The following is a 15,000-nucleotide window of genomic DNA, read 5'->3' as shown; positions in this document are numbered from 1 at the left end:
TACAACTATCTTTTGAAGCAGATAGTTCACAGTGCTTATTCTATAGATACTGGAAAATCCACCTCATGTTTCCACTCTATTTTCATTACGAAGATGTATCACGTCAGGATCCGTTGCTCAAACCGAATCACGCCAACGTTATGGAAGTTCCTGGATTGTGTGAAATAAGAGTAGTACCAAAGGCACCTTATGATTTCATAATCAAAAATGGAAAATTGGCTATGGAGATTCCGTGCGGTCAGAAATTCATACAGACACAAAGGGGTTCGACAGGAAAGTCGTTTCGATCCAATCCATTCTTGGGGTCAAACAAAAAAGGATATGTCAGTGACCTAGCACGACAAAGCACTCTCCGAGGGCATGGAATGTCTAATTTTTCGGTCAGAATCTCGACAGTAATGTCTCTCTTAGATTCTCCGGTCGAAATACGGGAAAACTCCATTCAATTCTCGATGGAAACGGAGTTTTGCGAATTATCCCCAGAACTGGAAGATCATTTCGAGATCCTCGAACATATTCGAGGGTTCAATGTGACTATTGTCACTTCGGCCAACACACAAGATGAGACTTTACCACCGTGGAGCGGCTTTTTTCAAAAAGATGAGGGGGAAAGTCAGTAAGATGCCGGAGAAGCGAAATATACGAGGATCACAAACATAGATTGCTCGCGGCTAAATATGAATTGAGACGAAAGCTTTATAAAGCCTTTTGTAAAGATCCTCCTAGTTATATGCGGGACAAACATCGTTATAAGTTGTCCAAGTTGCAAAATGGAGTTCCTTTGCACGAGTAATAAACCGATGTATTTTCACGGGTCGCCCTCATTCCGTATATGAGTTCTTTCGAATTTCTCGTATCGTTTTTCGTGGATTAGCATCTCGAGGTCTTTTGATGGGCATAAAGAAATCGTCTTGGTAGCAACCACCAAACCAATAGAACAAGGCTTAGCTCTGCAGCTGGTCCATAAGCAAGGTAAGTAGGTCCATTACCGGCCGGCTCCGGACCGAAAAGACCTAACGGAGTAAAATCCCTTATCTCGGATCGGAGATGCTAACGGAGATGGGGACCTCTCTACCGCCCGTGTCTATCTCCTGTCAAGTATGCTCCCCAGACATAGACTACGTACAGGGTAGTCATCTTGGAAAGATAGAATATCACCGCGTAAACATAACATTAAGTTACGAATGTAACTCCCGAGGGATCGACCACTATTATAAATAAATATAGTAAGGGTAAGGCGGAGAACTGTTGTTCATTGGAGCGCCGGAGTGCGGAGGTTGTTCCCATCATTGAAGTCAGAGTGTGGGACTGAGCCCTTCGAATGATAAAGACAAAAAAGTGCTTAGTTTCGTTGGAAAAAGCAACGCACATCATATTGACTTTCTCTCGCCCTACTTCTAAGGATAGATAGAAAAGGTTGGAGAGAGTAACTTTCTGAAATTCTCTCCTTTCTAAAGCTGCGCAAGGCGGCCCCCCCAGAACAAAACCCCACCCTTTCCCCCTTTTTAATGAAAGACCCTCGCCCCGCTTCCTATTCATTTGTGGGTCGGGACCGAGGGCCTTTTTTTTTTCTCAACAGGTGATTTCAAGAATCAACCAACCGACAAATCCGTAGCCCAGGTGACTCACAGCCTCCCTCTCGCCTAAATGAAGTGGGATGAATCCAATCAATAAGCTTTTGATTGATTCAGGGCGCAGCGAAGCCAAATTCAATCAAGGCAAGGGGGGCTTCCTGACACTGAGTCATCCTATTCAAATTTAGCTATGCTAATGGAACAGGAAAAGTTTTCAGATGATATGGACCCCAAGAGATGAGCGAGAACCTCCAATTGCTTAGGGGTCGCACTCTGTCCCGCTTGGTGGACGAAATCTTCTCTCCTTTTAGAATTCTTTCTCCCACACGCCTTTGCCCTCTTTCACCGAAGAGGAAAGAAAATCTTCCAAGCGGACAGAGACCTCAATTTCCATTAGATTCATTCCTAAGCTTGCTTTGTTCCAGCAAGATGATCAGTCCGAGAGGGCTGGAGAGAAAGCGGTAAAAACCTCTCTGATTCGGTCACCGAGCAGTCGGACGACTTTTCAGTAAGCCAGGATGACCCCTTCGACGCTTCTTTCGCTGTATACCCCCTACATCCTTCGGAGGTGTAAGAAAGGGTACTATATATATTATATCTATCTATATAGAGTCAGTAGGGCCCCAGAACGCTAAATAAAAAGGTGGGGGAACAAGAGTTGTCACGATAGGAAAGAGAAATGACTATAAGGAACCAACGATTCTCTCTTCTTAAACAACCTATATCCTCCACACTTAATCAGCATTTGATAGATTATCCAACCCCGAGCAATCTTAGTTATTGGTGGGGGTTCGGTCCGTTAGCTGGTATTTGTTTAGTCATTCAGATAGTGACTGGCGTTTTTTAGCTATGCATCACACACCTCATGTGGATCTAGCTTTCAACAGCGTCGAACACATTATGAGAGATGTTGAAGGGGGCTGGTTGCTCCGTTATATGCATGCTAATGGGGCAAGTATGTTTCTCATTGTGGTTCACCTTCATATTTTCGCGGTCTATATCATGCGAGTTATAGCAGTCCTAGGGAATTTGTTCGGTGTCTCGGAGTTGTAATCTTCCTATTAATGATTGTGACAGCTTTTATAGGATACGTACTACCTTGGGGTCAGATGAGCTTTTGGGGAGCTACAGTAATTACAAGCTTAGCTAGCGCCATACCTGTAGTAGGAGATACCATAGTGACTTGGCTTTGGGGTGGTTTCTCCGTGGACAATGCCACCTTAAATCGTTTTTTTAGTCTTCATCATTTACTCCCCTTTATTTTAGTAGGCGCCAGTCTTCTTCATCTGGCTGCATTGCATCAATATGGATCAAATAATCCATTGGGTGTACATTCAGAGATGGATAAAATTGCTTTTACCCTTATTTTTATGTAAAGGATCTAGTAGGTTGGGTAGCTTTTGCTATCTTTTTTCCATTTGGATTTTTTATGCTCCTAATGTTTTGGGGCATCCCGACAATTATATACCTGCTAATCCGATGCCCACCCCGCCTCATATTGTGCCGGAATGGTATTTCCTACCGATCTATGCCATTCTTCGTAGTATACCTGACAAATCGGGAGGTGTAGCCGCAATAGCACCCGTTTTTATATGTCTGTTGGCTTTACCTTTTTTAAAAGTATGTATGTGCGTAGTTCAAGTTTTCGCCCGATTCACCAAGGAATCTTTTGGTTGCTTTTGGCGGATTGCTTACTACTAGGTTGGATTGGATGTCAACCTGTGGAGGCACCATTTGTTACTATTGGACAAATTTCTCCTTTTGTTTTCTTCTTGTTCTTTGCCATAACGCCCATTCCGGGACGAGTTGGAAAAGGAATTCCTAATTCTTACACGGATGAGACTGATCACACCTGATCAGTGAAAATTCTGACACCAATCATTTAAAAGTGAGTATTACACCAAGAATTGACAAGCGGATGAGTTTTCTAGTTGGCTATGTTGATATAGCTTAGATAGGGAAAAGATACTCCTTTCGTACGCTCGGCAGGTAAGTTGAGTACTAGCGCATCAGAAAGATAGGCCAGGATGCTACGGTAGGACGCAAGGGGTTTGGCATAGAGTCTCCGTGGATTTGACAAATGTTGCAGCGTTTAACATAGTCCATACAATTCTGGACCATTATAGGCCAGTAGTACCCCATCTGTTTGAGCTTAACTCGCATCTTTGGCCCAGACCGGTGGGCACCACACACCCCTGAATGTACGAAGTACAAGGCTTGCCTTGCTTCATCACTAGACAAACATCTCAGCCACAGCATAAGACTTTTTGTATAAAGTTTCGTTTAAATATATTATATATACTGGGGCAACCTCCTTCGAAGCTGGGTTCCTTTGTGGCTTTCTTCTGGCCATCCGCCGTGCTTAAAGTAGAAAAAAAAATAATGTCTCCAATCTTCAATAGATACTTCCATGCAGGGAGCCATTTCCACTATGGTGACAGCGTTGCAATCCTGGATCAGTTCTTTCCGGCCTGGAAAAAGGACCCTATCATGTATAATGACTTATGTTCTGCAACCAGGGGGGCTGCTAGAGCGGCTACTAACTTGGCGAATGCGTCTGCTTTGTCGTTCTTTTTCTTTTGTACGTGGCAGAATTCGAGTAGCTCGAACTCTTTCATGAGCTCCATAGCCATGGCGTGGTAGGGCATTTTTTTTTGTTTGCATACTAAAAATGTACCCTAGAGTTGGCGAATGATTAACTGCGAATTCCCATAGGATCATGAGGACCTTTATACCAATTTGTAAGACTACCAGGAGGCCGGCAATGAGCGCTTCGTACTCAGCTTCATTGTTTGAACAGCCTTTCAGTAAGGCAAAGGAGAAATGTATAACGCCTTTCTGTGGTGTGACGAATACAACTCCTGCGCCTGAACGGGTCTTTGAGTTTGATCTTAAATTAGTTCTGTTCTGGGTGTGCCGCCAAAGTCAATTTCGCACTTTGGAAATCCGGCCTCGACCGTAAAGACTTCTTCATCAATCAGGAAGGTCCGTGTTCAGGGGAGAATCGTCTGGAACTGGATGCGCTGCCAGGAAGTCTGCAAGGGCTTGTCCTTTGATCGCTTTTTGTGGGGCATATAGGATAGGATATAAAGCTCCATTAGTAAGACTGTTGGCTAAATTCCCCGTGTCATGACGTATTTAATGAGGTCCACCTTGGATATGAGCAAGGTTTGATGTGCCAAGAGATAATGCCTGAGCTTTTGACTGGGAATATAAGTCCGAGGCACATCTTCTCGATAGGCGAGTATTTGTTCTCTGCATCCACCATCATGCGGCTTAAATAATATAAGGCCCTTCATCATTCTTTTTTCGAGCAAAGCGCCTAAGGAATTGTCCATAACTGCTATGTATAAGATCAAAGGCCTTCCTTTCTCTGGAGCTGCCAGGACTTTAGGATTTTTTAGATATTCCTTCAGGCTTTCGAAGGCGTGTTGGCATTTTTTGTCCCATTCAAATGGTACTCCTTTCTTCATTAACCTGGAGAACGGTTGGCATCTTCCTGCAAAATTTGAAATGAACCGTCGTATATATTAAAAGAATTCCTTCCTTGGAGAGATTTTAGCTCTTTCAGGTTTCTGGGTGGGGTAATTTCTTGGGGGGCCCTTACTTTTTCAGGGTCGACCTCTTTACCTCTTTGACTGACGATAAACCCTTAAAGTTTTCCTGATGTGACACCAAAGGCGCATTTTTGGGGATTAAGCCTCAACTGGTATTGACGTATTCTGTCAAAGAATCTCCTTAATGCCGCACAGTGTTCATCTCTGCCCCTAGACTTCACTATCATGTTAAAAAAATATACTTAAACTTTCTTATGCATCATGTCATGCAACAAGATTGTAGCTGCCCTTTGATATGTTACCCCGGCTTTTTTAAGTTGAAAGGCATGACACGGTAGAAAAATCTTCCCAACTGGGGAATAAATAGGTTTTCTGCATATCTTCTGGCGCCATCTTTATTTGATTGTACCCTGAGAAGCCATCCATGAAGGATAAGAATTCATGCCCCGCTGTATTGTCAATCAAGATGTAAATATGTGGCAAAGGGAAATCCTTTTTGGGACCGACTTTGTTGAGATCGCGAAAGTCAACGCACATGCGGACTCTGCCGTCCTTTTTCGGGACAGGAACTATGTTGGCTAACCAGGGTATTCCGTCACTACAAGAAATCCTGCCTTTAGCTGTTTTTCTACTTCTTCTTTGATTTTCAACGTCTATTCGGGCCTAATTCTTTCTCCTCAGTTTCTGCTTGACTGGCTTGGCATCAGAATACAAAGGGATTTTATGCTGAACTATGTCTGTGCTGAATTCAGGTATATCATCGTAGGACCATGCAAAGACATCCTTGTATTCTTTCAAAAGGTCAATCAGGCTTGTTCCTTCTTCGAGAGTCAAATGAAAGTGGTTCCTATCCCTAACCTCTTGGGTTCGTCTGCGGTCCCTAAATGAATTGGTTGGGTTTCTTCTATGACGGGTTGAGCCTTCCTTTCCTCTGATCTCTCCACCATTTCCAAGAGTTCCGGAGGAGTTTAACCATAGGTTTCTTCCTCATCTACCTGCATGAGGCAGTGATCCTTGGAAGGGGAGCTAAGATCTGCTATTTTTTTCCTTTTTTTTTTTCAAGATTTTAAGCATCTCATCATCATCAACAAACTCCGACACGTAAGCAAACCTAGATTTCATTGCAAACCACAAGTTCCTTGATTACAGACTCTCTGGCCCCCAGGGCCGACCTCTCGACTTCAGAAATGATAACAGACACTGACGGGACAGACTTCAGACCATCCTCCGAAGAGGTTACATTAAACAGGGACTCAACGGACTTGACTAAGACTGGTTCAGATAGAACACTGACAGACTTCAGCTGAGGAAGAGAAGCCCAATTGCGTGGTGCTCCATCGGCTGGGATGATGAGAGTGGATGGGTCTTTTGCCACTGGGTCCGCAATTATCATGGACACCATCCCTTGTTCCCCTGCCGCACCGTCCTGGGTAAACATAAGTTGAAACTGGTATTCTTCCTCAATCTCTGATTCAACAGCCTTTTCTTATTTCTTCTCTGGATACCAGGTCAAGATCCCTGGTTCTTCCCACTGGTAGATCATTTTAGCTTTCCCCTCATCAAGCTCCCAGGTGCCTTTATCTGTAAAGAAATATTTCAAAACCTGGCACGCGGTTCCCGCTAGCATCGATCCATGGCTCCGGAAAACCGAAAAAGGGAAAGTTATATCCTTCTTTGAGAAATCGCCCATGCAGAGTCTTCAGATATTGAAAAGCTTTATTACGATCCTCTTCTTGTCTTCCAATTTTTTAGATCTTCTTCCGTAGGTATATACCCCAACCCAAAAGGTGGCTCAATTGCCTGGACATGAATTGGCTCCACGATTCCTTGGTGATGCCGGCCGAGTCCTGATCCGGGGAGGTAGCGCATTGATCGGAACATTTCCCCGACAAAGACATTGTCACTAAAATTAGGCAGGGGTAAATATTCCTTGACTGTTTCTGCCAACTCCAAGTTCTCATCGTGCTGAATTTCTAGCACTTGGATAGGGTCCAGAACTGGTTCTTCTGGATCTCCAAAGATAGAAATGACACGATTCCCCTGTATGAACTTGACTTTCTGATGCAAAGTAGAGGGGACCGCTTCTAGGGCATGAATCCACGGCCTTCCAAGTAGCAGGTTGAAGGAAGCCGGGATGTCTAGTACCTGGGATTTTTCCTAAAACAGGAGCGGAGCCACTCGACTGTAAAGGAGAGGAGCAGAACCCAGTCTTTCTGAAAAATAAATGGGTTGCGAAAAGGAATCAAACCGTTTTCATTAATTCAACTGATTGAGATACACGGATTTCAAGCGTAATTCTTTTTCACAGCATCTGAGTTCACGGGGTTTGGTAGTTCAGCTCCATCCATGTTGGTAAAAAGAAGGGCACCCCCTGAAAAGGCTCTCTTAACGACGTACGGACCTTCATAATCATAATTCGAGGTCCACTTTCCACGATGGTCGTTCTGAATAGGGAGAATCTTTTTCAACACCAAATCCCCTTCTCTTCATAGTCGATTCATTAGGGTCGTCACCTTCTACCCAACTAGTGGAAGTATCCACCGTTTTCTTTGTCTGTTAAGCCTCACAGCTAAGCTATGGGACTTCCTAAAGAAAACTGCAATCGTAGTTTATCAACCACTCACAAGACCACCGAGATCTTTGACTTAGCTCCCAAAGGTAATAATCCACCCGGCCCTTCCCCAACCTATACAAGGGGAGCAGAAGATAACGAAAGGGAGACAAAGTCCTAACTAAATCATAACACAAGCTACCCATTCCATCTATCATATCAGTCGAGTCGATCCGATTCGTTCTTATCTATAGATAACGCAAGAGAGAACTTATTACTTCGCGGATGGAGAGGGATTCGAACCCCCGGTATTCCTATCAATACTTCGGTTTTCAAGACCGACTCTTTCAACCGCTCAGACATCCATCCCCTTCGCGCTTCGCCCGCCCTATCTATCCGCGCGCTGGCAGGTAGGGGCTTATCCATGTGATTCGCTACGCTTGCTTGTTTCTATATGATAATATGCACCTTGGTTGCTGCGCTCCTGCGGGGGCAAGAGAGTGAAGAACGAATGATCCTCCAAACAAAAAGAGTGATTGAGTCCGACTCAAGCGAGTGAGTGAAAGGCGTGGCAAGAGAGCGAGTTCAACTCGCGAACGATCAGCAAGTGAAGGACCGATCCTTTTGCGCCAGTACTGTTGCGAAACTGGTACTTGTCGGCTTACGAGCAACATATAGACTAAGGTTGCCCATCACTCTCTCGCTCTTTTTTGAAGGCCTTTTCTATTTTCTTTCTAGTATGGTTCCTCCATAAGAACACTGAACGACCAGCTTCGCAGAGGAGCGGAGCCACTCGACTGTAAAGGAGAGGAGCAGAACCCCAGCCCACAGCATAGTGTGGAATCTGGATCGTTTCATCGAGCACCATTTTTTTAGATATAAAGGTGTTCTGACTCTATTGGATTAAGTCATAACCTACGCCTTCTACTAGTATACTACTATGGAGAGACTAAGCTCTATTTCAGAGATTGGACTCTCTTACTGTGATTAGCCCCTACTAGTAAGAAGCTGTTCCCGAGCCAGGTTCCCTGGATCTACGTGTTCCTAGTAGGGCCTAAATGGATGAATTAAGAAGCGCGCCCCGGTAGACTTCAAGAGCTCTTGCTCTGCGTATCCTCCTACTTATTATTCTGAGGGTCATAAAAACATACGAACCGCCTACTCTTTAAAGCCCTACCAAACAACAAAAAAAAAAATGAAAGCTGCTTGCCCTCACTAATAAAAAACAGCAATCCCTCCCCTTCTGTTACCTACTTTTACTCATATCTTCGGTATACCTCAATACAAGCACAGGAAAGGATTATTCAATCAAAACCGGCGCCCTATTCTCTCTCAATTGCCTATCCTTTATAGATGAGGGGGAGTACCTTAGCAGTAGCTTCCAACACTTAAGATTGACCTCCTCAAGTGCCAGATATGCATTTTTTATGAATTTCATACGGGACTACTTTCTTACCGCTCCGTGGGGTTCACTTCTGACTTACCAAATAAGTTTACTAAAGAAACTTACCTAAGCATAGCTCTCTCTCTCAAATACAAATGCCAAGAAAGAGATTCCTTGGATAAGTGGAAAAATGCCTTTCATTTCTCTTTTAAGGCGTTTGTCCTACTTTACTTAACTTATAGTATCAGTCCTCCAGCCTATCGAAATTCGTGTTTTTATTAACCAACAACACATGCACTTTGTTGGCACTCAAAAAAAAGGTTATTCAATCCACTAGTGCAACTGAAGGAATTACCTCTTCTGAACCGAAACAAGAAAGAGCTCATAACCACTGCTTGTGAACAGCTCTCCTCAACTGAAGGCGCACCTACTGTTACTAGAAGTCTAGTCTCTTTCAGGTCCAGTTTCGATCTCGAACTAACTTACTTTACTTAATAGGCCGGAAGAGAGATTCTTCAGAAAACCCGATTTCCTGTCCTGTCTTAAGAACCTGACTCAAAAGAGAAAAGAAGACCGGACTCAAACTTTCGACGATTGAACTGAACTTTTTTTTATATCCAGATTGGAACTGGATTTTAACGTTTTTGGATCCTGTTTAGAGCCGGCTTTCACTCCACTTTCCGGAATCCTTGTTCCTGGCTCACATAGGCCACTCATAAGACGTTCAACTCCCTAAAACACGTATAATTGAGAGACTCTGAATATCTGTGCCTTGGGTAAATGCCTACCTTCGGGAGAATCTTACCGAACGAGTTTCAAACCTGTCCTCTTCGCTTCCCAAGATATTTAGGGAAAAGGGCCTTGTCGGCCACCGCTTGCTGACGATGGAACGCATCGTCAATTTGAATCGCGTTGGACTTAGTTGGAAAGGTAGGTGTTCGGCATGTCCCTTGCTTGCGAACTTCTTTATGAGGGCGGGTAGCTTTGGAGATCCCATTCCTCACGTTTACCGTTGTCCCCAGACTTCACTCTTTCAACACTTGTATACTTTCTAAATAGTCAGGCGTGTCCCTGTCTCTAACAAGTGTGTGTGATCCACCGATTGATTTACTAAGTGACTCTTTCTTACCGCTGGAGTCCCCATCTCTTAAAGCCTTATCAGACTTCCGATCCATCCCTTGTTTTTGCCGATTGAAGAAAGCCTTATATGGTCTCTCATCAAACAAGCGAGAAAAAGCCCTTTCTATCTTATTAGTAACCTGCAACTAAAGCGCTAACGAGCAACGGCTTTCGCGCAGCTCAATCCGTTGCTTGTTGCTTTCGAGCCGGAGGGTAGTCAAGTAGTCCGTGAAGGTCAAATCACACTTGTGTTAAGCAAGCAGAGTAGTCAAGCCAGAGAGGCAAAAAAAGCAAGAAGCGGTTTTCGTTCGATCGACCAAATAAATCGTACTTTCACCGCTGTGGACCGGCTTTCATAAAGCACCTTTGGGCAGCAGCTACTATTGGGATCCAATTCCGAGATCAATTCGACAATGAAACTCTTCAAGCAATGATCTTATCTATGTCATTTCTCTTGATGCGATACAAAAGACGACTTTCGAGAGTCACTTAGCCCCTTGACCTCTTCTCTCAAAAAAGACGCTGTGTGGGCAAGTCGATCAAAGTCAGAGCGGGGGGGGAATGTTTACAGTTGTTGTAGTACGACTTTTCATTTCCTGTTCGGTCTTTCAATAAGTAGTCAGCTGCGGGCTAAGAAGCCTCGTAGTCAGACTTAACATTGATTGAAGCAGCTGTTGGAGAGAAGGCACCAGTCAGACCTGCAAGCACCAGGTAGTACGCAGCGGCAGTTTTCAATCATACAATGTGTACTCGTAGTCTGACTTTTAGTGGTAGTCAGCTGTCCTCGTTCTCCTCTTTTCATTGCCCTATTGAGTAAGGGTCGGTGTTTGCAAAAATGTCGAGCCGACGGGGTCAGGTACCAGTAGTGACAATGGCAAAGGGGGGGAGCTGGACACTAGTTGTGCTAGTGGAATGACCCAACTAGACCTAGTCAGCCCGAACCGTTTTGCGGTTCTAGAGGACCCTGAACAAGAAGAGGCAAAGATGCCAGATCTGGACACTGCGGAACCGGAAGAGATTGCTCAGGATGAGTGTCTGGGTAACAAAGCCGAGAAGGGTGTAGTCAAGGTGCGAGTTTAACGAGCGAGGAGAGTGATTTGGCCCATAGAAGCGAGGATCTGGAAGAGAGGGTTGAGACTGGGTCAACTATGGCAGTGACTGAGGGGACTTGTTCTGTGATAAACAAATGACTCAAAACAATAACCTCAGGTCAGCCAATCCTAAGAAAAGAGGTGAACCTGAGAAGAGCAGTAAAAGTAAGCGTTCAGGTGATGGTGCTATGACCTTAAAGGTGGAAGATCCCCCCTGGTTCTAACCACCCTGAATGAAGAGTGGGCGAACAAAATGCAGAACAGAACATATCAGAGATGTTGAAAGAGGGGGGAAGAGGAAAGTCAAGGCCAAAGAACAAAAGACAAATAAGGGCTGCACAAGACGAAAAACCAGAGGCAGCGCTAAGGTGCGAGGGGAATGTGAAAACAACAATAGTTCCACATGAAGGTCCTTATATGGAATGGAAGAAGGATCGGTAAAGTCGAGAAGCAGAGAGAGGCCAAAGATTATATAAGAGCGCAAGAGGCAGATTTGATTGGCTTGGTTGACGGCTGGCGAGCTTAGCTTAGAGAAAAGGTTACTTCTAGTTCCTTTCGGGTAGCGCGAGTGGAAAGCCCTACAACCCTCAAAGTCTTTAAGTTAAGGAAGCCGAGTTGAACAGAAGATAGAGTTTCAGTTCCAGTGAAAGCCCCTACTCCCATAAAGTTGGAAAGTGAAGTTCAAGTGCTGAAGTCAAAGAGAAGTTTCTTATTTCTGTGACCGCGGTTACAGTTGCAATAAGTACTTTAAAGCTCAACAAGGAAAAATACAACCTTGCTAAAGCAGATCAGGAAAAAAACCTTATTCCGGGCGTGAGCCATAGCACAGGGACTCTCGGTTGGTCGTAGAAATGAAAGAGTTAACAGTTTTCGCTAGTGAAGCTTTAAGAGATAGGGCAAGTAGTCGTAGACTATCCTTGCTTTGTTGCCGGCTTTCATAGTAAAAAAAGAAGTCGCTTTCTGCCTTCCTTTAGGGATGAATTCCCTAATGCCGATCTGGCCTGGGAGGATAAAGGCAGGAAGTGAGATGAGAAGTGTCAGCAAGCGTTCGAACAGATCAAAGAATGTTTGATGAACCCGCCAGTTTTGGTCCCGACGCGACCAGGAAAGCCTCTGTTACTGTACTTGTCTGTTATAGAAGCGGCAATGGGCTGTATGTTAGCACAGATGGATGACGAGGGAATCGAGAGGGCTCTTTACTATTTAAGTAAGAGGATGTTGGCTTATGAGGAGAATTATTCTGCGATTGAGAAGACTTGCTTGGCATTGGTATGGGTTACGAAGAAGTTACGTCATTACATGCTAGCTTACCAGGTTATCATTATCTCTAGGATGGATCCGTTGAAATATTTGTTTGAGAAACCTGCTTTAACGGGTAGAATGGCCCGCTGGTTGATCGTACTATCTGAGTTTGATCTGAAATACGTTACTAGAAAATCCATCAAGGGACGCGCAGTGGCCGAGTATTTTGCAGAATTTCCAACAGAAGATAAGGTGGAGTTGGACTTTGATCTTCCGGATGAAGAGATTCTTGAGATAGATGTTCAGCGAGGGTGGAAAATGTATTTTGATGGCGCAGCTAATCAAAAGGGATATGTAATTGGGATAGTATTAGTAGCTCCTGACGATGCTTATTTTCCCATTGCAGTGAAGTTTCATTTCCCAGCGACAAACAACGTGGCAGAATATGAAGCATGCATCGGAGGAATGGAAGCTTTGCTTGCCCTGGGAGTTAAAGAAGTAGAAATTCGTGGGGATTCTGCTTTAGTGATTGCACAAGCACAAGGGAAATGGAGGACTAAGGATGAGAAGCTAAAGCCGTATCAGGAGTACTTGGAGGAGTTGGCAAAATGCTTTGACAAAGTCACGTACACTTTCTTGCCAAGAGCCCAAAATCAGTTTGCAGATGCGCTAGCCACATTAGCTTCCATGATAGAATTTCCTGAAGGAGCGACACTGAAACCATTTGTGTTCGAACAGAGGGATAGGCCCTCCTACTGTAGTACTTTGGCCGTCACTGATGTAGACACAGGGAATTGCCTAGGTACACCGACATATGGAATTTCATAGAGCGAAGGGAATAGAATATCCTAAAGGGGCTGATAAGAATGACAGAAGGGCAATTCGGCGCTTAGCGACTCAGTTTCTTATTTGCGGTGGGAAATTATAGAGTGTAGTTCGAGCATTAGAAGGAAGCTAAGGCAAGCAATCAGTACACGAATCCCTTCCTCTATAAAAGTGCCCCCTTCCCTGTAGTAGCTTTCTCTTATGAGTTAGTAACTCTCTGGAAAGCTCCTGCCTTTGCCTTTGGACCAGAAGATGAAAGCTAGGTTTTTCTTCCTCTCATTTAGGAAGGAAAACAGAAGTTGAAGTGGTGTAAGATTAGTATAGGAGGAATAACATCATATCGTATGTATAGACGCGAGTGCATTGTCTAATCTACCCTCAACTAAAAGTACAACATAACGCTCTCTCAACACCCCCTCAAGCTTACGCATAGATATATATCATGCCCAGCTTGGATGCAATGTGGCGCATATGATCTCTCCCAAGAGCTTTAGTAAAGATGTCAGCCAACTGGTCTTCAGACTTCACATATGGAGTAGAATTTGCTTTCATGGCTATCTTTCACGAACAAAATGCCCTTCTCTAATAATAAGGTAAGGCTACTTTGTTCGCTCATGGAAAAGCGGATTAGAGGCAATGTGAGTTGTGATTATCACAGAACATTCTCATAGGATGAGACACCTCAACTCCAAGCTCACTTAGTAAGGTTTTCAGCCAAATAAGCAGTGTGAGCCATTGCTCTTTACTCTGCTTCTGCACTCGACCGTGCGACAACTGTTTGCTTCTTACTCTTCCACGTCACAAGATTTCCACAAAAAAATGTGCAGTATCCAGTCGTATTCGTAGACCTCCTATCCGTCGGTGAGCCGGCCCAATCCGCATCTTCATAGGCAGAAAGAAGAAGATGTCTATTAGAGGTATATCAAAGACCTTTCCCAGGAGACGACTTAAGATACCGCAGAATTCTGTGCACAGCTTCGAGATGAGAGATAAGTGGAGAGTGCATAAATTGACTAAGGACACCAACCGCATATACAAGATCCGGTTTGGTGATAGTCAAGTAGATAAGTCTACCCTACCCACGAGTCTTCTATACATACCAGGATCATTTAGGAGCTCTCCCTGATCGGAACAAAGACAATGATTTTGTTCCTTCGGGGTATCAGCAGGCTTGGCTCCCAAAAAACAAGTCTCCTTCAAAAGATCAACAGCATACTTCCTCTGGGAAAGATATATCCCCTTTTTGAGTAAGCAACTTCTATTCCTAGGAAGTACTTCAGAGTTCCCATATCCTTGATCTCAAAGGCCTACAACAATGTACCTTCCACTTTTTATTGCCTCGACATCATCCCCGTAAGGACAATGTCATCAACATAACCACTAGAACTGTAGTCCCTCCTTTCTCTTCCTGACAAATACAGAATGATCTGCATGACTTCTTTGAAAACCAAACTCTTGTACAGCACTGCTAAACTTTTCGAACCAGGCCCTCTTCTTAGTCAATGGACTGCTTCCAATCCATATATAGCCTTCTTCAATCGACATACTTTCCCTTTATCCCCCTGTGGTATGAATCCAGGTGGCGGTAACATAAAGACTTCTTCCTGAATCTCTCCATTACAGAAAGGCATTCTTGACATCAAGTGGGTGAAGAGGC

At 44.2% G+C, this 15,000-nt stretch overlaps 1 protein-coding gene and 1 non-coding gene across 2 annotated transcripts in view; one reads left to right on the top strand and one right to left on the bottom strand.

Annotated features, from left to right (window-relative positions):
- LOC8267640 (60S ribosomal protein L5, mitochondrial) overlaps positions 1 to 1,006 on the top strand; it is a 1,384-nt gene extending 378 nt beyond the window's left edge. The window contains exon 1 of the mRNA XM_015728681.3: positions 1 to 1,006. This exon is cut by the window's left edge and continues 378 nt beyond it. Within this exon, the coding sequence (XP_015584167.1) occupies positions 66 to 620 (555 nt within the window). The 5' untranslated portion in view covers positions 1 to 65 and the 3' untranslated portion in view covers positions 621 to 1,006.
- Positions 1,007 to 7,964: 6,958 nt separating this feature from the next.
- TRNAS-UGA lies at positions 7,965 to 8,051 on the bottom strand. Its single transcript has one exon. It is a non-coding gene; the product is annotated as a tRNA-Ser (tRNA).
- Between the last annotated feature and the right edge of the window lie 6,949 nt (positions 8,052 to 15,000).

This window comes from Ricinus communis, chromosome 7 (assembly GCF_019578655.1).
Source record: "Ricinus communis isolate WT05 ecotype wild-type chromosome 7, ASM1957865v1, whole genome shotgun sequence".
In the NCBI taxonomy this organism is placed as follows: Eukaryota; Viridiplantae; Streptophyta; class Magnoliopsida; order Malpighiales; family Euphorbiaceae; genus Ricinus; species Ricinus communis.
This window is presented reverse-complemented; position numbering and strand designations above follow the sequence as displayed.